Source organism: Anolis carolinensis, unplaced genomic scaffold (genome assembly GCF_035594765.1).
Source record: "Anolis carolinensis isolate JA03-04 unplaced genomic scaffold, rAnoCar3.1.pri scaffold_29, whole genome shotgun sequence".
In the NCBI taxonomy this organism is placed as follows: domain Eukaryota; kingdom Metazoa; phylum Chordata; class Lepidosauria; order Squamata; family Dactyloidae; genus Anolis; species Anolis carolinensis.
Genome location: NW_026943838.1, coordinates 186,362 through 212,256, shown reverse-complemented (window position 1 = coordinate 212,256; position 25,895 = coordinate 186,362). Strand labels below are relative to the sequence as shown.

Sequence of the window (25,895 nt, the reverse complement as noted above, 5' to 3'; positions counted from 1 at the left end):
TTCACTGAACAAGGGGAGGGGAAAGGACAACAGGCATATCTTCTTTTCCTCCATGTCTATGTTGTTTTGAGGCTCATTTCAGTCCACTTCTTATCCCACTTCCTTATCACTCACACTGAGGAACGATTGTTTCTGTTCTTCTTCTTCACAGTAGATAACGGGGAGAAGAGCCATGTATGCACCAAGTACAGGAAGCATTTGGGACACAACTGGGCCTTTCGTCGAGACCAGCAAGCCCACAGAGAAGATGGAGGTTCTGCCAGAGAAAGGCCCGACAAATGCAATGTATGTGGGCAGTGTTTTACCCAAAATATGGCACTTGTGCTTCACAAGACACTTGATGTTGGGAAAAGCCATCTTAAAGGGAAAGTATCTGCAAAATGTGTGGTGAAACACAAGAAATTTCACATGGGTCAGGAACCATACAGATGCCAGGAGTGTGGGAAGTGTTTTGTTTCCAGTTCAGCCTTGGTGAGGCTCAAAAGAATCCACACAGGAGAGAAGCCACACCAATGCCAGGAGTGTGGGAAATGTTTTACTGCCAGTTCAGACTTGGTGAAACACAAAAGACTCCACACAGGAGAGAAGCCATACCAGTGCCAGGAGTGTGGGAAATGTTTTGCTTGCAGTTCAACCTTGGTGGGCCACAAAAGACTCCACACAGGAGAAAAGCCATACCAATGCCAGGAGTGTGGGAAATGTTTTACTGACAGTTCAGCCTTGTTGATCCACAAAAGAGTCCACACCAGGGAGAAGCCATACAAATGTGAGGAGTGTGGGAAATGTTCTGTTTCCCATTCAGACTTGTTGAAGCACAAAAGACTCCATACAGGAGAGAAGCCATACAAATGCCAGGAGTGTGGGAAATGTTTTGCTTACAGTTCACACTTGGTGAAACACAAAAGAGTCCACACGAGGGAGAAGCCATACGAATGCCAGGAGTGTGGGAAATGTTTTGCTTTCAGTTCAGCCTTGGTGAGGCACAAAAGACTCCACACAGGAGAAAAGCCATACCAATGCCAGGAGTGTGGGAAATGTTTTACTGACAGTTCAGCCTTGTTGATCCACAAAAGAGTCCACACCAGGGAGAAGCCATACAAATGTGAGGAGTGTGGGAAATGTTCTGTTTCCCATTCAGACTTGGTGAAACACAAAAGACTCCACACAGGAGAGAAGCCATACAAATGCCAGGAGTGTGGGAAATGTTTTGCTGACAGTTCAAACTTGATGAGCCACAAAAGACTCCACACAGGAGAGAAGCCACACCAATGCCAGGAGTGTGGGAAATGTTTTGCTTACAGTTCACACTTGGTGAAACACAAAAGAGTCCACACGAGGGAGAAGCCATACGAATGCCAGGAGTGTGGGAAATGTTTTGCTTTCAGTTCAGCCTTGGTGAGGCACAAAAGACTCCACACAGGAGAGAAGCCACACCAATGTCAGGAGTGTGGGAAATGTTTTGCTTTCAGTTCAGCCTTGGTGAGGCACAAAAGACTCCACACAGGAGAGAAGCCATACAAATGCCAGGAGTGTGGGAAATGTTTTGCTTCCATTTCAGACTTGGTGAGGCACAAAAGAAGCCACACAGGAGAGAAGCCATACAAATGCCAGGAGTGTGGGAAATGTTTTGCTTTCAGTTCAGCCTTGGTGAGGCACAAAAGAAGCCACACAGGAGAGAAGCCATACAAATGCCAGGAGTGTGGGAAATGTTTTGCTTCCATTTCAGACTTGGTGAGGCACAAAAGACTCCACACAGGAGAGAAGCCATACAAATGCCAGGAGTGTGGGAAATGTTTTGCTTTCAGTTCAGCCTTGGTGAGGCACAAAAGAAGCCACACAGGAGAGAAGCCATACAAATGCCCTGAATGTGGAAAATGTTTTACTCGGACTTCATCCCTTAACCAGCACCAGAGAACACATACAGGCTAAAAAACAGCCATTGTGGGAAAATGTCTGATTTCAAAAGGACCCTTTGAGAAGTTCTGCGTCAGATTTGGTGGAGTCCCCGTTCTTGTCATTTGAATCCCTAAGTTGGAGGTCTGTTCTCTGGAGCAGCAGAAAGCAAGCTCTGTGTGACAATCCCTCAGAGCAGTGGTTCTCAACCTGTGGTTCCCCAGATGTTTTGGCCTTCAATTTCCATAAAGCCTAACAGCTGGTAAACTGGCTGGGATTTCTGGGAGTTGTAGGCCAAAACACCCGGGGACCCACAGCTTGAGGACCACTGCTTCAGAGGGTTAAATATGATTGTCATGTCACCTCATCTGAAAAGAAATAAACCATATGTAATTCCATCACTTGTTCCTTTGGGCTTAGTTTCCAGCTCCATTTTCACCTTGGTTGCAAATGTCCAGTTTGTGAACGTTGTTCCCCTACAGAAACATCCTCCGTTTTCCTCTTTAGTCGGGAGTGGTTAGTTTGCATATTGTAAATAGCCGTTATGGGAGGGATCCAGAGTGGGCCCCTTCCCTTTAAGACAGTGGTTCCCAACCAGTGGTCCACGAACTACCAGTGGTTCACAAGAACTAAAATACGGTCTGCCGTCTAACCTTCCCTTCCCTTCCCTTCCTTTGCCTTCTTTTCTCTTGCTCTTCCTTTTTCTCTTCCCTTCCTTCCCTTTACCCTCTTTTCCCTTGCCCTTCCTTTTTCTCTTCTCTTTCCTTCTTTTGCCTTTTCTCAAGTCCTTCATTCCTTTTTTCTCTGCCCTTCCCATCTTGCCCTTTGCCTTCTTTTCTCTTCCTCTTCCCTCCTTTTTCTCTTGCCCTTCCTTCCTTTTTCTCTTCTCTCTTCTTCCCTTCCTTTGCCTTCTTTTCTCTTGCCCTTCCTTCCTTTTTCTATTCTCTTCCCTTCCTTTGCCTTCTTTTCTCTTGCCTTCTTTCCTTGCGTTTTCTTTCTCTTCGCTTGCCTTCCCTTCCTTTGCCCATCATATGTTATGGACTGGAGTAGAGTCCAATATATGTCTCATTTGATGCCTTATGAACTTGAATGCTTACTGTAACTGTTTTTCTTAATCTGTTTATCCTATTATGGTTATATTATTGATCTTCTCTGATTGGTGTTTATGTGACTTTAATATGTTGTAAGCCGCTTTGGGTCCAGTGAGGGAGAAAAGCAGAATATAAATAAAGATTAATCATCATCATCATCATCATCATCATCATCATCATCATCATCATCATTTTCTCTTGCCATTCTTTACTTCCCTTTTTCTCTTACCTTCCATCCCTTGCCCTTCCTTCCTTCTTTCCTTGCTTTCCCTTCCTTTGCCTTCTTTTCTCTTGCCCTTCCTTCCTTTTTCTCTTCTCTTCCCATATTTTCCTTTGCCTTCTTTTCTCTTCCCCTTCCTTCCTTCCCTTCCTTTGCCGTCTTTTCTCTTGCCCTTCCTCCCTTTTTCTCTTCTCTTCCCATATTTTCCTTTGCCTTATTTTCTCTTCCTCTTCCTTCCTTCCCTTCCCTTCCTTTGTCTTCTTTTCTCTTGTCCTTCCTTCCTTTTTCTCTTCTCTTCCCATATTTCCCAGCGAAGAGGGCGGGATTGAGAGCAGGGCCTCTCCAGACGGTCTTAGACTCCGAGATGGTTCATAAGGGGAGAGACGTTTGGACAGGTAACCCATCCAACACAGGCTGTGACCCTGTGCCCTGTTTGGCCTTGCGACTGACAAGGAAGACCTCTGCGTACAGATGACATTGAACTCCAAAACTTCAGATGATCTCTCCCAACGGCTTCATGTAGATGTTACACAGCGTGGGAGACAGTATTGAACCCTGCGGGGATTCTGGCAAGGGATTCTGCTTTTCCTGCCTGGCAGAAGGGGGTTGGACTAGATGGCCCTCGTGGTCTCTTCCAAATATACTATTCTGTGAATCTCTGATTTGGGTAAGAAGGCAAGGGCCTAGAGAGATGGGGGGGTTCCTCTCTCTGGGTGACCCCAAAAAGGGGCTGGAGAGCGACCTGCGGAGGATGGTCTGGCTGGTGACGCTGCTTGGAGAGAATGGGGCTGGACTCCAGACCCACGGGATCAGTGGTTTCATGGCGAAAGAACACACATCTCCTCCTCCTCCTCCCAGTCAGTTTGGGTTGTGTGCTGAGGGGCTAATCATCTTCAGACCACGCAGGAATAAACCACCAAAGCACCCCCAACAGATGGTCATACCATCTCAGCTTAAAAACCTCCAAAGGAGACTCTTCTGGACTCTGGTAGGAGCAGACTCCACTACTGAACAGCTCTTACCTTCAGGAAATGCTTTCTGTTGTGTAGGTGAGGCCTGCACAACTAGTCAGTGTTAATGAGTGATGGAAGGAAAGGAGAAGCAGAGGAAAACACACACACAAGACACCTGCTAGACAGGCAGGTGAATTCAGTCCTCTCACGGCCTCCTCCAGCTATACAATGGGACAGACTGTCTCATAGGCAAGGAGTGGATTCCAACCCCCAAAACACTGCAGAGTCCTGGTCACAGTTTCACAGCCTCTGGCCTTGAAAAGTAGTTTGTCTCTTTGAATAAACACCCTTGAGTTCTGAATTTCATCCAAAGTCCTTGGAGGTTTTATTCTTGATTTATTCACTACTTATAACTATTTACAGGTCTTCTGTTAATATACAAAGATACTCAGAAACACAATAAGAACGAGTAAGGGCTGTTGGAGAGTGGCCTAGGCTGCCTCAGAGTGTGGTGGAGTGTCCTTCTCTGGAGGCTTCTCTGCAGTTGCTATCTATCGGGAGTGCTTTGATTGTGCCTTCCTGCATGGCAGGGGCAGGACGGGGTGGCCCTTGGGGGTCTCTTCCGGCTCTAGGGTCCTAGGAGTCCATTCCAGGAGGAGGCAACACGGGGTCTCATGGATACGCCTTTCCTCTCCGTCCACCTCTCATCCTGACCACGGCCAACCCTTTTGGGATCCAACATTTCCTTCCTGCCGAGGAAAAGCCCTTCCTTCTTTCCTCCAAGTGAAACATACCCAGCTGTCTCTCTCCGCCCTTCTCTACATCCCGTCTCTGGAGATATTCTGACCTGTCAATATCCGTCTTGAATTGTGGGACCGAGACCTGGAGACAGGGTCATTCCAGGTGAGTCTGACCAAAGCGGAAGAAAGGAGGCCATGACTTCCTTGGATATAGACAGAATCCTCCTATCGGGACAGCCTGGAATCACATTGGCTTTGATAGCTGCTACATCATAATCTGTTTTTAAAAATAATTTATATTCAAACACATGAAAGAAAAACAAATGCATATTTATACAAATTACAAATACATTTATTAATTTTTTTTTAAAAAAAAACCGTACATCCTTTTACAGCAGCCACATTATATTCAGTACAATCTACAATACATTAACATTTGGCATCTACTGTTATTTTCACGCTTATACAGATTTCTTACCCTCACCACCGTGTTCCCTCCCCCAAGTCACTTTTTTTATTTATCATCTGTCCAAAATTCCTTTTCATTCTCTCTTGAGGAGGTAATTCTGTCTTTCTTTTTGAATCCTCTTCCAATACATTTTCTCCAGACATCATCACAACCACTTTGTTTCTAAATCCCTCTCCACGTCAACCTATCATTTCTTCCCAGTTTCCATACTTCCTTATACCATTCTTCTATCTCTATATTTATTTCCCTTTTCCAATTCCTTGCTATAAGCTGTCTTGCAATTGTTAATGCGTTTGTTATCGCATCTTTGTCCTCTTTTTCCAACTGTTTATTATTATATAATGAGAATAAAGCCATGCTAAGACTTCTTTCTATTTGAATGTTCATTGTGTCTTCTATCTCTCTTAATACTTTTCCCCAGAAATTATTTATATATTGACACTGCCACCACATATGTATGTATGTTCCCGATTCTTGGCATCCTCTCCAGCAATTGTTTGAGTAGTTTTTATTTATATTTCCTATTCTTATGGGTGTGAGGTACCATTTCCATATCAACTAAATAATAATTTTCTTTAACACATATGGATATATTTTTCAAGTGTCTTTGTCCCCATAATTGTAACCCCTCTGTTTCATTGATTTTCATTCCTATATCTTCTTTCCAAATCTTCTTGAAGGTGTTATTCTTTACTTTTCCTTTGTTTTTTTCAATTAATATTTTAGAAATTTTACTGGATATTCCTTTCAAATTTTTATGTTCCTAATTTTTTCTTTCTTCATTCCAACCTTTGGCCAATCCCCTATTTTATCAAACTTTTTCCCCTTAATTTTTTATCCATCATATATATATATATTGCTTTTTGGAAATGTCTTTTCCATTATAATTGGGGTTATTATTGAGCCATCTGTTATTAACTTTCTCCTGTATTTGTTCCATATTTCTAATGCATTACTCAACATTGGGTTCCCAGTTAACCTTATTTTTTTTCTCATAAACTATTTTAAAACCTATTCCGAATTTCTTCCTCCGCTTTTCCTGAATCCATTATTAACTATTCTACATCCTCCTTTTCATCATTCCTTGTATAACCAATCTCAGTCTGTTTGCTTTATAATATTTTTTCATATGAGGAAGCACTAATCCTTCTTCTTTTTGAGATCTGTTCTGTAACTTGTTTCGTCAATTTCTTTGACTGCCATTACAGTATTTATCATTTGTCCAAATGAGTCTCCTTTGGGGTGGAGAAAGGTGGGGTAGAAATGTTGCAAAGAAATCATGTATTCAACTCTTCTTCTGTAATCTGAAATGGCATTATAAATATAAGGTATATGTAAGTATAAAGTTTATCCTCAGAAGCATTTTCATTTTTAGTATTGCTGTCTTTCCAAACCAAGATAGATGTGTATTAATTTTTTCGAACTATTTTCCTCAATGCTACTACATTTGCCTCTTCTACTTCTTTTAAGTCCTAATTCCCGTATGGCTCTGTTCTATAAAGTCTTTTTCTTCTTTCTTTGTATAATATAAACCCACTGTTTTCCCAAATATCTTTCAATGATCCTCTCTCCTATCCATTTGACCTACCCAGATATTTAATCAATAACAATGTGTCATCAGCAAATAAGCTCACCTTCTGCTTTTCCTTTATTCCTACACCTTCTACATTCTTACCTTTTTGGATGGCGTTTGCACATAATTCTATCACCATAGCAAATAAAATGGTTCTAATCATCCTTTTATTCTACTTCCCATTCCAAATTAATTCATAATCTCACTTATTATCTGCCATGCTACACAATCAAGGCATTAAATATATCTAATGCTAGTATCCCCACTTTTAACTTCCTCTCTTGAGACACACACATTTTGTTTCATACTCTTCCTATCAAACGTGACATTTGTCTTCCTTTTACAAACCCAGATTGATATTTTCATATATACTTGCACATGCATTTATTCATTCTTCTCTCAGCCTACTCTTCTGCAGGCTAAACATGCCCAGCTCTTTAAGCCGCTCCCCATAGGGCTTGTTCTCCAGACCCTTGATCATTTTAGTCGCCATCCTCTTGACACCTTCCAGCTTTTCAACATCTCCTTTCAATTGCAGTGCCCAGAATTAGACACAGTGTGATTCCAGGTAAAGTGGTCTGACCAAGGCAGAATAGAGGGGTGCCATGACTTCCCTGGATCTAGACACTCTGCCCCTATTTATGCAGGCCAAAATCCCATAAGGAGGAGGGAGCAAGCTTGTTGTCTGCTGCTCTGCAAACTAGGATGCAGAATAATGGCTTCAAACTACAGGAAAGGGGATTCCACCTGAACATAAGGAAGAAGTTCCTCACTGTGAGAGCAGTTCAGCTGTGGAACCTTCTTTGGAGGCTTTTAAGCAGAGGCTGGATGGCCATCTGTCCGGGGTGCTTTGAATGCAATTTCCTGCTTCTTGGCAGGGGGTTGGACTAGATGTCCCATGAGGTCTCTTCCAACTCTCTGGTTATATGATTTTGTGATTTCTTCCCCTTCCACTTCCTGTTCATGTCTCTTTTGAGTCATAGTCGTTAGAAGTTCTTTGGACAAACATTCTGGCTTCTTTGCACTTGTCCTATTTATGTGGCTTCTCTCCTGTGTGAATCTTTTGATGGGCACGAAGATTCGAACTGTTCCTGAAGTTCTTTCCACATTCCATGCATTTATGTGGCTTCTCTCCTGTGTGCATCCTTTGATGGATACGCAGATGTCCACTCTGACTGAAGCTGTTTCCACATTCCATGCATGTATGTGGCTTCTCCCCTGTGTGAGTCCTTTGATGGATACGCAGATCTCCACTCTGACTGAAGCTCTTTCCACATTCCATGCATTTATGTGGCTTCTCCCCTGTGTGAGTCCTTTGATGGATACGCAGATGTCCACTCTGACTGAAGCTGTTTCCACATTCCATGCATGTATGTGGCTTCTCCCCTGTGTGCATCCTTTGATGGGTGCGTAGATCTCCACTCTGACTGAAGCTCTTTCCACATTCCATGCATGTATGTGGCTTCTCCCCTGTGTGCATCCTTTGATGGGTGCGTAGATCTCCACTCTGACTGAAGCTCTTTCCACATTCCATGCATGTATGTGGCTTCTCCCCTGTGTGAGTCCTTTGATGGATACGCAGATGTCCACTCTCACTGAAGCCCTTTCCACATTCCATGCATGTATGTGGCTTCTCCCCTTTGTGAGTCCTTTGATGGATACGCAGATGTCCACTCTGACTGAAGCTGTTTCCACATTCCATGCATGTATGTGGCTTCTCTCCTGTGTGCATCCTTTGATGGGTGCGTAGATCTCCACTCTGACTGAAGCTCTTTCCACATTCCATGCATGTATGTGGCTTCTCCCCTGTGTGCATCCTTTGATGGGTGCGTAGATCTCCACTCTGACTGAAGCTCTTTCCACATTCCATGCATTTATGTGGTCTCTCACCTGTGTGAGTCCTTTGATGGTTACGGAGATCTCCACTCCGACTGAAGCTCTTTCCACATTCCATGCATTTATGTGGTCTCTCACCTGTGTGCATCCTTTGATGGTTACGGAGATCTCCACTCCGACTGAAGCTCTTTCCACATTCCATGCATTTATGTGGCTTCTCTCCTGTGTGCATCCTTTGATGGATACGCAGATGTCCACTCTGACTGAAGCTCTTTCCACATTCCATGCATGTATGTGGCTTCTCTCCTGTGTGAGTTCTTTGATGGGTGCGTAGATTTCCACTCTCACTGAAGCTCTTTCCACATTCCATGCATGTATGTGGCTTCTCTCCTGTGTGCATCCTTTGATGGATACGCAGATGTCCACTCTCACTGAAGCTCTTTCCACATTCCATGCATGTATGTGGCTTCTCCCCTGTTTGAGTCCTTTGATGGGTGCGTAGATTTCCACTCTGACTGAATCTCTTTCCACATTCCACGCATGTATGTGGCTTCTCTCCTGTGTGGATCCTTTGATGGATACGCAGATGTCCACTCTGACTGAAGCTCTTTTCACATTCCACACATTTATATGGCTTCTCTCCTGTGTGAGTTCGTTGATGTTTAGCAAGAGAACTTCTCTCAATGAAACATTTCCCACAGTCCTTACAATTATGTCCCTTCTCCCCTGTGTGTGATTTTGACAATGAATTTTCCATTTTTTAACATTTATTATTCTAATATTATGCCTGAAGTTCACAGATATGGACTCCTGAATAGGACATTTCCTCTTCCCAGTCTCTGTATTGCTGTAGCCTTATTTTCTCTTTACCAACCCCTCTTTTTACAGCACAATCCTTCCTTTCCTTACATTCAAAGGTATGTAGCTTGAAATATAATTTCTCCAATTTATTTCTTGTTCTTGTTAATCCTGCGTACTTTCCTTTCAGACGTAAGGCAAAGGGCAATGTTTTCTTCATAAGGTTCGTTTAGAGGTTACCTGCGAGATGAATAAGAGGAAAATCTTATCAGGAGCAGAGTACAGAAAGATCTCATTGAACATGAAGAACAATAGCCTAGTGCTGTAGCAATCACAGGGGAAGAGGGGAGAAAGACTGGCCCAACTGGTAAGAGCCCGTTGCCTGCTGAGAAGCACTTTAACACTTGCCCAACAAAGAACAATCCCTGCAAAGGGGATAGCGGCCTAAGATCCTGTGTCTAATCCAACCTTGGTAAAGGAAGGCCTCTAATAATATGGTCAACACGGAAAGGGGCTAACGATGCAAAGCATTTCCTACCTAGATCCCGCTTCTTCACATCTCCACTCAAAACCTGAGTGGCCATCTGTATGGACAGACTATCCCAAGTGATCAGTCTTGGGAGAAAAATACTTCATTTTCTTGTGTAGATTTCTCCCAACTTGGGAAAAAGATATTTTCCTGATCCTCTCTTTCCCTGCAGCGTGATCCCTGCCCCACGTTTCTAAAGCAAGGCGCCTGGAGACACTAAGAGCACATTAGGCCACAAAGTTCCTTGACATACTGCATTCTTACAATACTGTAACGCCCTCTACATTGGCCTTCCTCTGTCAGTGATCCGGAAACTGAAGCTGGTGCAAAATGCGGCAGCTCGTTTTCTCACCGGGGTGCTGGCGAGGTGGCGTATCACCCCAATTCTACAACAGCTGCACTGGCTACCGATTGAGTACCGGACTACTTTCAAGATACTGGTACTAACCTTTAAGGCCTTACATGGTTTAGGGCCGGCGTACCTGAGGGCCCGCTTATCCCCCTACCAACCTCAGAGATTACTTCGGTCCAAAGACCAAAATTTGCTTGAAGTCCCTAACATACGGACTTATCATTTGTCTTCTACTAGGCAGAGAGCCTTCTCGATTGTAGCCTTGCTCTTCCGACAAGCATTCAATGGGTGAAAAACTCGGGGCTATGTTTGTTTTTATTGTTGTTATTGTTAATTTAAAGCTAAGTGTATTGTTTTAATCTATTTCTGTAAACCGCTCCGAGCCAAACTGGGAGTAGCGGTATACAAGTCTAATAAAATAAATAAATAAATAAATAAAATGGTCCCCAATTAACCAGAGAATTTGTTGATCACATTCACAAGGACTGCCAAAGGGGTTCCTAAGACCATCAGAAATATGTGTTTCTGATGGTCTTTGACAACACCTCTGACATCCCCCTCGTGACCTACCCAGGGGTCCCGACCCCCTGGTTGAGAAACATTGATTTACACTGTTACCCTATTGCATATGAAATCTGTTATAATATAAATAATAATAATAAACTTTATTTTTATATCCCGCCCCATCTCCCCAAAGGGACTCGGGGTGGCTTACAACAGGGACAAGCCTGAAAACAACAACACAAGACATTTGACCAAAAACATTCCAACGATTCACAAAATAAATAATAAATACATTAAAATCCAAGCAATAAAATCATAGAATTAAAAACAAACCAGCGGGGACAGGTTTCATAAAGTGCTGTGTCATGGAAATGAGTGATAAAGTGCCGTATGCCCTTAAAACAGAGAGAAGCATTCTAATGCCAGCTGTATTGGGCCTGTTCATTCAAATGGGCAGGGAAGGAGCTAACCTGATCTCCTTAGGGAGAGAGTTCCAGAGCCGGGATGGGGGCCACTGCCGAGAAGGCCCTCTCCCTCCATAGAATCATAGAATCATAGAATAGTAGAGTTGGAAGAGACCTCATGGGCCATCCAGTCCAACCCCCTGCCAAGAAGCAGGAAATCTCATTCAAAGCAGCCAACAACACTAGGCCCAGGACAGAACCTTTGGGACTACAGCCCCAGCCACACAAATATATCTGATGTGTTGTTGAAAACTTTCATGGCCGGAATCACCTTGATTAGCATTGACAACGGACAAGAGGGATCCTCTCACCTAGAATCATAGAATCATAGAATAGTAGAGTTGGAAGAGACCTCAAGGGCCCCTCTCGCTCCCGCCTTTGTCTCAAATGCGGCTGGTGGGGACGAGGGAGGGAGAGGGCCTTCTCGGCAGTGCCCCCCCCCCCCCGGCTCTGGAACTCTCCCTAAGGAGATCAGGTTAGCTCCTTCCCTGCCCATTTTCCGCCGGGAATTAAAAACTTGGATGTTCCAGAGCGCGTTTGAATGAATAGGCCCAAAAGAGCTGTCATCAGAATACTTCTTTATGTTTTAAAAGCATATGGCACTTTATCGCTGTTACTTATTTCCATGATACAGCACTTTATGAAACCTGTCCCCGCTGGTTTGCTTTTAATTACTCTGATTTTATCTGCTTGGATTTTAATGTATTGTCCATATTTTATTTTGTGTATCGTTGGAATGTTTTAAGTTTCTGTCAAATATGTTGTGTTGTTGTTTCGGGCTTGTTCCTGTTGTAAGCCACGCCGAGTCCCTTCGGGGAGATGGGGCGGGATATAAAAATAAAGTTGTTTATTATTATTATTATTATTATTATTATTATTATTATTATTATTATTATTATTATTATTATAGCTGGAACAAGAGAAGCCTCCAATTAAGTTGGGAAATACCACCAGAGATCTGGGGCCAGAAGAAGAGGCCAAACCAAATCTCTTCAAAAAGAGTTGGAATATACAAGGAGACACAGGTTGTTCAGACCTCTGAAGCAAATGCTGAATGCCGCACAGGAAACAAAGGCCAAGAAAGACACCACAATGCCTTTAAACAAGAATGAGCGAGATTATATTCTTGAATGGACGTAGTGAAAGCAGATATTAAAGAAAGGAGAAGTCCAAAAAACGATGAGTAGTTGGAACTAAAAACGCTGATCGGAAGATAAAAAAAGACAAAATGGGCTGAACAAGAGATCAAGAAGAATGAGATTTTCAAATGTGGTGCTTTAACAGATGATTGTTTTATATCTGTTTTAAATAGTATGGACAACCCCCTCATGTAAGAGACATTAGTTCATAGAAAGGCTGTGTAGCGGGAAAGGGGGGTGAATGATAATGGTATCTATTAATTCGTGTACGTATAACACTAACTTACTAACAAACAGATTTGACTAATAATCTTCTAAAATTCATTTGGTAATAAATACAACGAAACCACCGTTTTCTTTAAAAAGGAGCAAGTTGCCAGGAACAATCAAGAAGAACTTAAGAAATGCCATTTCCTAATGGATTCCATCACAAAAACATGGGAAAAGTTTCTCAAACCCAAAAACTTGGTTTCTGCGGGAGGGACATCCTGCTGTAGCACATTTTGCTCTGGTTTTTCAATAAATTCCTCATCACCAGGTCTCAACCAATTCAATTCTCACTCCTTTGTGGCAGCCACAAAACCAAGTTTTCGGAGTAGAGCAACTCCTTTCCAAGTAAGGAATGCACAATAAAACAGGAAACAATACTTTCAAACCAGGAGCAGAACATTTTTCAAATTTTGTTATATTGTCATTTACCTTGTGTCACTTGTTACATCGTGTCATCTTTTAACTTGTTAATTGGAATTGGAATGTGTTCAGTCTATTTCAATTTTAAATAGCCACAGCTCACCTGCCCACCAAGCAGGACGAAAGGAGAAATGTGAGTAGATAAATAGGTACTGCTTTCAGTGGGGAGGTAATAAAGATGTCCTTAAGGACATTGATCGGGAAGAAGCTCCTCAACATGGAAGATGAAGTGACAGAACCCCCTCCCCCCGTGACCAGTGTTGAGCACAGCCTCCAAGATGCCGAAAATAAGATGGGAAAAGTTGTTTTTCCCTGTGTCTGCGTTGTCTGTCCTTGTTAATTGTAGAATCAGGCACTGAATGTTTGCCGTATGCGTGTTCTGTAAGCCGCTCTGAGTCCCCTTCGGGGCGAGAAGGGCGGGGTATAAATACTGAAAAGAAAAGACAAGCAATTGAACCAAGATCAAATACAAGATGATTATTGAAGAAGAAAGACAGGACGATGAGGTTTAAAAATAATGGACAATAATATAGAAGACAGATCAACTTTTGGGGGGATTCTTTTTAGTAGTTTAAGCAATGGATGTCAAGATAAGAGAGATGAAAAACTGGGAGTAATGCAGTAACACGTGGAGTATTTGAGAAAGTACGAAGCAGTGATCCAAGGCGGATTTATCCTTACGGACTCGTTTGCTCAGGGCTGATGGTTTTGTTCTGGTCCAGCCTGGTCTGCAACTTTATCAATAGGAATTTTGCACAAAGCTTTCCAATTACCGATAGAAGGCTAATTGGCCAGTAATTGGAAGGATCGGGAGGGTCACCTTTTCTGTAGATTGGAACTATAATGGCAAATTGCCAGTGGTTTGGTAGGATGCCCGTGTTGTTAATGATGGTGAAGACTGCCACCAAGAAGAGGGTCCACCACTCAGGATCCGATGTCAAAATCTCCGGGATAATTAACTCCGATCCAACTGCTTTTCCATTTTTTAGACCAACGATCAGGTCTGCTCCTTCCCTACTGAAACAGGGGGCCAGTCGGTCAATTCAGGAGAATCTATCGCTTTTTTTTCGTGTCAGGAGCAACCGGAGTTGCTTCCGGAGTGAGAGAATGGCCGTCTGCAAGGACGTTGCCCAGGGGACGTTGCCCGGATGTTCTGATGTTTTACCATCCTTGTGGGAGGGAGGCTTCTCTCATGTCCCCACATGGAGCTGGAGCTGAGAGAGGGAGCTCACCCGCGCTCTCCCCTGGTGGGATCTGAACCTGGCAGCCTTCAGGTCAGCAGCCCAACCTTCAAGCCACGAGGCTTTTATCCCCTAGGCCACTGGAGGCTCCAAAATCTACCCCTGAGCTCTGGGTTTCTAACTCATTCGCCCGAAAGAGGTTGGAAAAAATGACTATATCCGTTTGAGGGAGAGACTTATTTATTTATTTATTTACTACATTTATATGCCGCTCTTCTCACTTCGAAGGGGACTCAGAGCGGCTTACAATTCAAATGTACATACAATATATTATTAGCATAGCACAATATAAGCCATTAAATTACTATATTGTACTATATAATTTTATGGTAGTCTTATTAGTAATATTACATTTAATATATAATATATAATTAATATTATATTATATTATTAATTAGTATAATATTGTATTACATTATAATATTATTATCAATATTATAAGTACATAATATATATTGTATATTTATAAATTATTGTATATTATATATATATGTATATAAAATTAGCACAGCATGTTGCTATGGCACAGGAGACAAGATGGAACTGCCTCCCTGGCTCTTCCCGTTGCTCTAAATTTACATCATTATCCAACATTCTGGATTATCCAACGCATTTTTGTCGTCAATGTTTTCAATACATCGTGATATTTTGGTGCTAAATTCGTAAAATACAGTAATTACTACATAGCATTACTGCGTATTGAACTACTTTTTCTGTCAAATTTGTTGTCTAACATGATGTTTTGGTGCTTCATTTGTAAAATCATAACCTCATTTGATGTTTAATAGGCTTTTCCTTAGTGCCTCCTTATTATCCAACATATTCGCTTATCCAACATTCTGCCGGCCCGTTTCTGTTGGATAAGTGAGACTCTGCTGTATATCCGTTTGAGGGAGAGATGTATTGACATCATTGAGGGCGGCTGACAACAAGGGCACCATCTGACGCCTTGAATGCCTATAAAAACAAAGCCACATTGAATGGAAGACTGAGGGTGAAGGTTGGGCTTGAACTGCTCTGTCCATTGGCCAAGAACCAAAACTGCTCGTGGTTGTTTGTTGGGATATTTATACCCCGCTTGATCTCCCCAAAAGGGACTCAAAGCAGCTTGGCATGAAAGCCTCAGGAGACCATTGAAAATGCGTAACAAGACAAACATGAAAACAGCCTTCTTCAGGGGCAGCCCCACCAAGAGCGCGTCACAGTCTTCTGGATGGGAGGGGGGGGGAGAGAGAGGACGCATGCGCAGAGGAGAGAGCAGGCCGCAGAGTCCCTGGACAGACAGACAGACAGACAGACAGACAGACAGGCCGCTCCCTCCCAAAGGCCGAGAAGAAGGAAGGAAGGAAGGGAGGGAGGCCTGAGGGCAGAGGGGGCGCCCCCCATCCCTCCCCCACTCACCTCCTCCTCTCTCTCTCTCTCTCTCTCTCTCTCTCTCTCTCTCTCCTTCCTTCTTTCCTTCCTTCCTTCTGACAGGAAAGAGCGCCGCCCGGCCCCTCCCCCCCAGTCTTCCCGCCTCTCGCTGCACTTCCGCCCTCAAGAAACATGGCGGCCGCGGGCAGGAGACCCACAGAGGGGCGGGGCCCGAGACGGAGAGGCAGGCGGAGAGACACGCCTTCTTTCCTTTCTCCGCCAATGAGCATCCGCCTTCCTCTCAGAGTGGCGTCATCGGTCTCCGGGCAGGAACGCCCCCGCCCCGCCCCCCCCTCCGCCCTTCTGCCGTTAACGGTCACTCCAGGAATCGGCCAATGGGAATGGGCCTCGTCTCGCCGCGTCATCCGTCTCCAGGCAGACTCGCCGGCGCCTTCCCGCCTCTGGGCCGGACTCTCCTGGCCCGCTCCTCATGGCAGGCAGGCTGCTGAAGCGGAGAAGGGGGGGCCAGGCCAAGGAGCGGGAGGCGCCTCTGCGTGGACGGGTCGTGTCGGGGAAGCAGCCTCCTCTCTCCGCCTCCGCTCGGCGAGGTTTCCCGGCTTCCTAAAGTGTCGCTTGAGAACCTGAAGTGTAGGTCTGACGGGGTTTTTACCTTCAAAATAATCCTTACCTCAGCTTGAAAGGTAATCTTTACCTCAGCTTTAAAGGTAATCTTTACCTCAGCTTGAAGGTAATCTTTACCTCAGCTTGAAAGGTAATCTTTACCTCAGCTTGAAAGGTAATCTTTACCTCAGCTTTAAAGGTAATCTTTACCTCAGCTTGAAGGTAATCTTTACCTCAGCTTGAAAGGTAATCTTTACCTCAGCTTTAAAGGTAATCTTTACCTCAGCTTGAAAGGTAATCTTTACCTCAGCTTGAAAGGTAATCTTTACCTCAGCTTGAAAGGTAATCTTTACCTCAGCTTGAAAGGTAATCTTTACCACAGCTTGAAAGGTAATCTTTACCTCAGCTTGAAAGGTAATCTTTACCTCAGCTTGAAAGGTAATCTTTACCTCACTTGAAAGGTAATCTTTACCACAGCTTGAAAGGTAATCTTTACCTCAGCTTTAAAGGTAATCTTTACCTCAGCTTTGAAGGTAATCTTTACCTCAGCTTGAAAGGTAATCTTTACCTCAGCTTGAAAGGTAATCTTTACCTCAGCTTTGAAGGTAATCTTTACCTCAGCTTGAAAGGTAATCTTTACCTCAGCTTGAAAGGTAATCTTTACCTCAGCTTGAAAGGTAATCTTTACCTCAGCTTTAAAGGTAATCTTTACCTCAGCTTGAAAGGTAATCTTTACCTCAGCTTGAAAGGTAATCTTTACCTCAGCTTTGAAGGTAATCTTTACCTCAGCTTGAAAGGTAATCTTTACCTCAGCTTGAAAGGTAATCTTTACCTCAGCTTGAAAGGTAATCTTTACCTCAGCTTTAAAGGTAATCTTTACCTCATCTTGAAAGGTAATCTTTACCTCAGCTTGAAAGGTAATCTTTACCTCAGCTTTAAAGGTAATCTTTTCCTCAGCTTTAAAGGTAATCTTTACCTCAGCTTTAAAGGTAATCTTTACCTCAGCTTTAAAGGTAATCTTTACCTCAGCTTTAAAGGTAATCTTTACCTCACCTTGAAAGGTAATCTTTTCCTCAGCTTGAAAGGTAATCTTTACCTCAGCTTTGAAGGTAATCTTTACCTCAGCTTTGAAGGTAATCTTTACCTCACCTTGAAAGGTAATCTTTACCTCAGCTTGAAAGGTAATATTTTCCTCAGCTTGAAAGGTAATCTTTACCTCAGCTTTGAAGGTAATCTTTACCTCAGCTTTGAAGGTAATCTTTACCTCAGCTTTGAAGGTAATCTTTACCTCAGCTTGAAAGGTAATCTTTTCCTCAGCTTGAAAGGTAATCTTTACCTCAGCTTTGAAGGTAATCTTTACCTCAGCTTTGAAGGTAATCTCTACCTCAGCTTGAAAGGTAATCTTTACCTCAGCTTGAAAGGTAATCTTTTCCTCAGCTTGAAAGGTAATCTTTACCTCAGCTTTGAAGGTAATCTTTACCTCAGCTTTGAAGGTAATCTTTACCTCAGCTTGAAAGGTAATCTTTACTTCAGCTTGAAAGGTAATCTTTACCTCAGCTTGAAAGGTAATCTTTACCTCAGCTTTGAAGGTAATCTTTACCTCAGCTTGAAAGGTAATCTTTACCTCAGCTTGAAAGGTAATCTTTACCTCAGCTTGAAAGGTAATCTTTACCTCAGCTTGAAAGGTAATCTTTACCTCAGCTTTGAAGGTAATCTTTACCTCAGCTTGAAAGGTAATCTTTACCTCAGCTTGAAAGGTAATCTTTTCCTCAGCTTTAAAGGTAATCTTTACCTCAGCTTTAAGGGTGGAAATCACCGTGGGTGCCAAAAGGAAAGGTAGGATTGTTTTGAATATTGAATATTATGGGTCTGATGTATAACTAATGAGGTATAGTTTAAGCTATTAACAAAAGAACGATATCAATGTCTTCTGTGCCACCGAGGGAGAGGGAAGAGAGGCCTGCTCTTTGTTATGGCTTTACATCCTTCTCTTTCACCCAAGGCCTAGGATTATAAACATGGCCTCAAGTTCTGGAAGATCCAAATGTCCTCTGAGACAGAAACAAACGCCCTCTTCTCCTCAGGACTCAGGCCTTCCCACACTATCCAGCCTCCTTCCCGCCTCCTTTTCCAGTTCTTTGCATGTATTTCATCTCATCATAACGACTGCCATATAGATCCGAAATATCAATTTATTTATTTATTTATTTACAGCATTTCTATTCCGCCCTTCTTTCTCACCCCGAAGGGGACTCAGGGCGGATCACATGACACATATAGACAAACATTCAATGCCTTTTAACATAGAACAAAGACAAGACAAACATAGGCTCCGAGCGGGCCTCGACCTCATGACCTCCTGGTCAGAGTGATTCATTGCAGTTGCTCTCTCTCTATGTTACATGGTTATCTTTTCTTCTTTAAACACTACACAAATATGTGTTTGTATATATGTGTCGCTCTAAAATATCTAATTAACAAGATTGTGTTCTAATCAAAGAGTGCTGATAGGTCAATGATTCAAAGTCTCTTGAATAAAGAGTTCAGAAATAGTACAAAATGTAACTATACTATTAATATTACTTTAGTCAACAGATCCTGCTGTGGTCATCTTCCTTTGCTTTGTGAATTCAGTGAAGGGCTTCCATTCTTCTTGGAAGTTTCTGTATATTTGTTTGTTGTGCAGCTGAAGTTAGTTTGTCCTTTTTGGCCACTTCGAAACCTTTTGTCATCCAGTTTTCTGGTGTTGGCATGTCTTCTTGTTTCCATAGTTTTGCGTATTCAGTTCTTGCTTCTGTTGTTATATAAAGAAAGAGTCTTTCTTGATGTTTCCCAGTAGAAAAAGTTCTGGTCTTAATGGGATTTTGTACTCTAGAATAGTTTCCATGTCTCACCCATCAAGGGGACTCAGGGCAGCTTACAATATAAAACACATATATCAAACAATTACAGTCACATTTCAAAATTCCATTTAAATTAAATTACATTCAAACCTTCATAAATATACATATAAATAAACATTCAAGGCGCATTTCAAGTCCAAACTGGGTCTGTCATTATACCTTGGATCATATACAGTAGAGTCTCACTAATCCAAGCTAAATGGGCCAGCAGAAGCTTGGATGAGCGAATATCTTAGATAATAAGGAGGGATTAAGGAAAAGCCTATTAAACATCAAATAAGGTTAGGATTTTACAAATTAAGCACCAAAATATCATGTTATACAACAAATTTGACAGAAAAAGTAGTAATGTTATGTTGTAACTACTGTATTTACGAATTTAGCACCAAAATATCACGATATATTGAAAACATTGACTACAAAAATGGCTTGGATTATCCAGAAGCTTGGATAAGCGAGGCTTGGATAAGTGAGACTCTACTGTAGTTGTCATTTCTGCTGCTACTATTGCTCAAAAGCCTGGTCCCACAACCTTTCTGCCTTTCTTTCACAGAGGAAATGTGATTTTGGGCTGAGAATTTCGGAGTAGAGCCTGTGGAGGGATTTCCTTCCCTTGAAAGAAAGAAGAGGGAGGAAAAGCATCTTGGATACAGTTGGGTTCTTCACCAGGGTGGTTCCAACATGGAGAGACCCAACTCACGTGGGCCTGGGGGCAGTGGGGAATCCTGGGAAAGAACCAGACATGAGTCCCTGAGTGTGGACCTTGACAGCTCGGACACACAGCGCCAGCGCTTCAGGCAGTCCTCCTACCAAGAGGGTGAAGGACCCAGAGGGGTTTGCAGTCGTCTCCACGATCTGTGCCGCCAGTGGCTGAAGCCAGAGCAGCACACCAAGGCCGAGGTGCTGGACCTGGTGACCCTGGAGCAGTTCCTGAGCATCCTGCCCCCAGAGATGGGGAGCTGGGTCCGAGAGTGTGGGGCAGAGACCTGTTCCCAGGCGGTGGCCCTGGCGGAAGGCTTCCTCCTGAGTCGGGCCGAGGACAAGGAGCAGGAAGGACAGGTGAGAGCATTCCCTCTGGGTTTCACTAACCTGGGGACTGATGGACAGGTTGAACGTACATCCTGCCTTTCTTCCGAGATGGTACCGATGTGGGGGATGAGCAAGGCCCTGCTCCCTCGGCCTCTCTCCCCACCTGCTCTGCCCCTCCATCTCTACCCTCAGCTTGGTTGATGCTCTTCTCAAGATAGAACATAGACAATGATGGGAGGGGGAGGGGGGCATTGGTTCCAAATTAGGTTCCCATCTCAGAGTTATTGTTTCCAAAAAGGTCTAGAGGTATGTGATATTTCTGAACTTTTCCCAAACTCCTTCTGGAATGCTCTGTGCTCTTCCAGGCCCATAATAATAACTCCATGGAAGTCCCTGCACCAGAGGAATCTCCACCAGACACCACCCAGAGTCTCAGGCAGAAGGAGCTGAAGCGGGAAGGAGACGGGGCTGCCGCCTTGCAGGGTGAGAAGGAACTCTTCTGGGAGTTTTGGGGTTTTGTGCCAGTGGAAATTCCGCTTTGGGGGGATGAGTGCACACCCACAGTTTGAGCTTCAGAAGGTGAACATTTTGGGTCATTTGGCCTTGAGATTGGTATATATCTTAAACTCATGTACTTATGTACCTATGTACTTTGATAAGTATTTTATAGAAATGTAGTTTTAATGTGGATCTTTTATAGAAATATTTATTTATTATTTAATTTATATACTGATCTTCTCCCCAAGGGGGACCCAGAGCAGTCTTACACAATGGCAGAATTAAATGCCACATATAATACAACATGCAAAAAAAAACCCAAATATAAAACAAAAATAAAATCTGGTATCCAAATCAAATTAAAACAATTAAAACCATGTGACCATTACAACGGGGGAAGTTTTGAGCCAAAGTCAGAGCCCTAATATGCATCTTTGTTGAATTTTGGCAATGTTCGTATTTTAAAAATTGTGTTGTAACCCGCCACAAACTGCAAGGAGAGGCAAATAAGAAATAAAATTATTGTTGTTGTTTTGTTGTTGTTGTTTTTCTTATATGTAGGCATTGGGTTATTTTAGGTAGCCCTTCAGTATCTTCCCAGGTGGGACCCTAAGCTGAGCTGAGCCCTGAAACTGAGCTGGAAGACAAACAGCAAAGAATCACTTTAGTCAATTGAACTACCAAGCCCAGTACTAGTTTCATTCCAACATATTCACAGCACTGCTTGTGAAATAAAGTGCTAAACCCTCACATTGTACATCTTCTTGGGCTGTTGAATGCGCTTGTGTTCTTTGGCTCGTTTCCTCATTGGTTTCTTTATAGGACTGCAATGGTCACCTCTGAGGCCTGTTTCTGTGACCAGCTTTCCACCCCTTGCTCTCTCTCCAGGGTCTGGAATGATGCTGTTGCCGAATCCTCAGCCGTTTCTCCCCCTTTGCGATGGAGTGGGACTGAGTCAGGTAAGCAGGAGGATTCCTGGGAGAGGAGGACGGGGCCTGCCGGGGTGCCTTTGGTTCCAGGCTTAATCAGCAAATATCTGTTTAAACAGACAAGATTTAAGGCGTTTCCTTAGAAGTGAAATACTAAAGGCACAATTACAAGGAGGGGAAAAAATGAAGAGAAAACTAAAGAAACCAGAATGGATGTTCAAAGAACTTTCAACGGAGCTAAGATTTAAAAGGGACATGTACATGAAATGGAAAGGGGAGGATCACCAAAGAATGTAAACGACTAAACAGCATAAGCATAAGTAGCAGATCATGAAGAAGGCCATCTGGAATCACTTAGAAAAAATGCTGTAATCACTGAAGGGCAAGATGGGTTTCTCCAAAACAAGTCATGCCAGACTAATCTGTTTTTCAGTAGAGTTCCAAGCTTGGTAGATGAAGGAAATGCAGTGGGTGTAGCACATCTTGCTTTCAGTAAGACCTTTGGAAAGGCCTCTCCTGGTTTTATAAACAACTAGTAAAAAGTGGGCTGGATAATACTCCTGTTCAGTGGATTTGTAATGGTTTGAGTGACAACGGGTGGAGTGGGCCCAGTACTGCTCAACATGCGTATCTTATTTTCAGATGACAAAAAATTAGCAAGCATAGCTGACAGTCTAGAAGATAGGATCAGAATTCAAAATGGCCTGAACATGTTAGAGAGCTGGGCCAAAACTAACCCAATTAATGTCAACAAGAATATATGTAGAGTAGTACACTTAGGCAGGAGAAAAATGCCATGCACAGGTACAGGAGGGGCAACACCTGACTTGACAATCATTCATATGATGGGATCTTGGAGTGTTAGAGGACTGCAAGTGGAACATGAGCCAACAATGTGATGCAGCAGCTGAAAAGACAATGGGATTTTGGGCTGCATCCCAAGGAATATTGTGTCTAGATTCAGGGAAGTCATGGCGACCTTCTTTCTGCTTTGGGGAGACCTCACCTGAAATTACACTGTGTCCAGTTGTGGGCATCACAATAAAAGGGGGAACATACCCTGATTCCATTTCTGATTCTATATATCAATTAAGAAATGGTTCTTACCTGCGACCAACCCGTCGTCTCTACAAAGCTTACCTTTGTGGCATGGAGGCCTTCGCCCTTTCCCTTTCAAGCAACCAGCAGGAATGTAAGTTTACTTTAAATTATTTCTTGTCATCATTTTTCTTGATATCTCTCACGTGAGGAGGGAATCTTTTCTTCTTCCGCCAGGGCCCAATCGCCTTTGAGGACGTGGCTGTGGATTTCTCCCTGGAGGAGTGGGTTCTCCTGAATCCGGACCAGAAAGCCTTGCACAAGCAGGTCATGGAGGAGATGAATGGGATTGTGGCCTCTCTTGGTAAGGCTCCCTCACTGATGGGGATTTCAGTTTCAAAAGGCAGTATTAGCCTAAATCGTCACAGTCACTGAGGGTCCGCAAGGCAGGGCTTGTGTTAGAAATATATGACATAAGAGTAAATAATAATAATAATAAGCACCAAGTCAGACTCAAGTGGGAAGATTTCCATAACTGGAGTCAAGTCAAAGTCAGTCAGTCTCAGTCTCTCTCTCTCTCTCTCTCTCTCTCTCTCTCTCTCTCTCTCTCTCTCAATCTCTCTGAGTGTTTGTGTGAGAAGAAAATAGAGGGAGGGAGCAGATTGGCTGGAGAGAGGGGCCGGAGAACGGATCATGAAAAAAAAAAAACTTCCCGTAGCATCAGATACGCATAGGCGGCTATACACCTTATGATTGGTGTGGTATTCAACCTTGTTTTTCCTCCCAACCAGGCAGGCTAGTCTTTGCGTGTCTGAAGGCTCAGCTCTCTCTCTCTACGCTGCCTCTCCCAGCACACAAACAGCCCCAGCCTCATTCATTCGCAAGATTGCGACATTTAATATCATGTGTTCTATGTTCTGTGCTTGTGAATGATTGGGGCTTGAGGTTTTTGTGCACAGGGAGAGGCATAGAGCAGCCGTCAAACTCTGCCCCTCTCCTTCAAGTGGTAAGAGTGTCACTCATGGTAGTTTCACATCTGCAGAAATCTAGCTCTCTCCAATTGAGTGCATCTTTTTGAAACACTCTGTATATTTATTTCATCCTAAATGTTAGAAAATCCCAAATTATCCGCAGCCACTTTCCTAAATTCTCATATGTGAAGAAGTTGCAGCTCCCCTGTAAAAGGTGTGCAGAATTAGACAGGTATTGGAATCAGAGCTGAACAAAGGGACAGTCGACAGAATGATATTTCCAAGAAGTCTCAGGATTTTGTAAGGGAAGACTACCCTCCAAAAAGCAGAGAACCTATAAATACCATCAGGAAACTGATAGTTGAGCATTCAGCTCACAACGAACAGAGCAAGGAAGTGATCTGTAAAAAATCAAGAACTTCAGAAACAAAGATGCAGAGTCCAGTCTTTAAAATTACAAAAGGTTTATTTACAAAAAAAAACCTCCCTTTCTAAATAGTAAAGGACTGAGTCTGAGCTGCTCTCTGTTTCCATCTCTTCTCGGGTTTAAAAGAGAGGGAAAAACTCCAAGCCCTACATCTCTCCTGACACACAAGCAGAGAGAGGTCTTAATACACACAGTACACACTGAGATATAAGTCAGAAATCTGAAGCAAAAGCATGCACCATTCTACAAAACCAATCAGAATGAGAGAAAGAAACAGAGAGAACAAATAGATACATCCCAACTGTCAATCAGGAGACAAGTGGGAGGGATTCCTTCAGCCTATTCTGAAACTAGCTCACGGGAATCGATCAGAGATGGAAGAATGGAGTTCCCCCAAAGTTACGGAAGGTGCGCTAAAAGAGAGGAAAACGATGATAAAGTGTAACTGAAAACGTTAGTGAAGCTTTGTATGTTTGGTTTACGCAGTCCAGAGAAAAAGGATCTATTTTACAGCAAAAGGCGTTGCGTTTTCAAAAGGAATGTAATGAAGGGGATCCAGATTTTACAGCAAGCATTGGTTGGCTCGACAAGTGGAAGAAACGTTATGGAATCCGTTAGCTAAGTGTTTGTGGTGAGAAGCTGTCATCAAATTATCAAGAAACGGAGGCATTCATGAAAAAAAATTCAAGAATTTATTGAAACTGAAAACCTAACGGGCGATCAGATGTTGAATTGTGACGAGACCGGCCTCAGTTGCAAAGTGTTACCCGGTAGGAGTCTTGCAGCCAGAACTGAAGCAGCAGCCCCTGGCTAAAAGCACAGCAAAGAGAGGCTGACAATTTTAGCGTGCAGCAATGCTACCGCAAACCACAAAATGGACCTTGCAATGATTGGGAAGCCCAAAAATCCAAGAGCCTTTAAAACAGTTTCAAAAAACGCTCTTCCTGTAAAATAGTACAATCAAAAAAGTGTGTTGCTGACCAGTGAAATTTTCAAAGATGATGATGATGATTACACTTTATTTATATTCCGCCCCATCTATTCGAGGGGACTCAGGGCGGATCACAGTACACATACAAGGCAAACATTCAATGCCGTTTGGAGACAGGACAGAAAAGAATAAGACAAACAGAAGGAGGTATGTCGTCTTGAAGTCCAGTTTTTTGGTGCCTTGGAGGCTGATGTTGCGCTCAGATTCAGTCACAGGGGTGCTGTTGCTTCATTCTCTATGACGGAGAGCTATCAGAACTTCCTCCTTCCAACTTCCTCTTTGTCACCACATTTCTGGTCTTGATGTTTATGATGTCGCAAAATACCTCCCCCGCAATGTATGGTACCTAATTTCTCTACTTACAGCTCATAGACTGTTTTCGAACTGCTTAGGTAAACAGTGAGCTGGGCTTGAGGTCGAGCGCTCACCCCCAACCGGGCTTCGAACTGGCCACCTTTCGGTTGGTAGATCTTAGTACTGCTGGTGATTTACCAGTTGTGCTACAGCCCAGCCCTAAGGAATTTGTTCCTTCCATGGATACATTTTTAAAAGAAAATGACCTGCCCAGAAATGCGGTTTTGTTGCTAGTTAATGCCCCGACATCCCCTGATGCAGAGGAGCTTCAAGAGGGGGACATGAAGGC

General features: G+C 43.2%; 2 protein-coding genes and 1 long non-coding RNA gene across 5 annotated transcripts in view; 2 read left to right on the top strand and 1 right to left on the bottom strand.

Annotated features, from left to right (window-relative positions):
- Positions 1-25,895, top strand: part of LOC103281973 (zinc finger protein 239) — a 264,351-nt gene that overhangs the window by 65,316 nt on the left and 173,140 nt on the right. The gene's annotated exons all lie outside the window — the stretch shown is intronic.
- The window catches only part of LOC103283001 (zinc finger protein 91), a 40,984-nt gene that overhangs the window by 12,230 nt on the left and 2,859 nt on the right, over positions 1-25,895 (top strand). The window contains exon 3 of the mRNA XM_062966796.1: positions 152-1,876. Within this exon, the coding sequence (XP_062822866.1) occupies positions 152-1,876 (1,725 nt within the window). The remainder of the gene's footprint in view (positions 1-151; positions 1,877-25,895) is intronic.
- The window catches only part of LOC134294925 (zinc finger protein 91-like), a 40,846-nt gene continuing 21,813 nt past the window's right edge, over positions 6,863-25,895 (bottom strand). Inside the window, exon 5 of the mRNA XM_062966795.1 lies at positions 6,863-9,449. Within this exon, the coding sequence (XP_062822865.1) occupies positions 7,970-9,449 (1,480 nt within the window). The 3' untranslated portion in view covers positions 6,863-7,969. The remainder of the gene's footprint in view (positions 9,450-25,895) is intronic.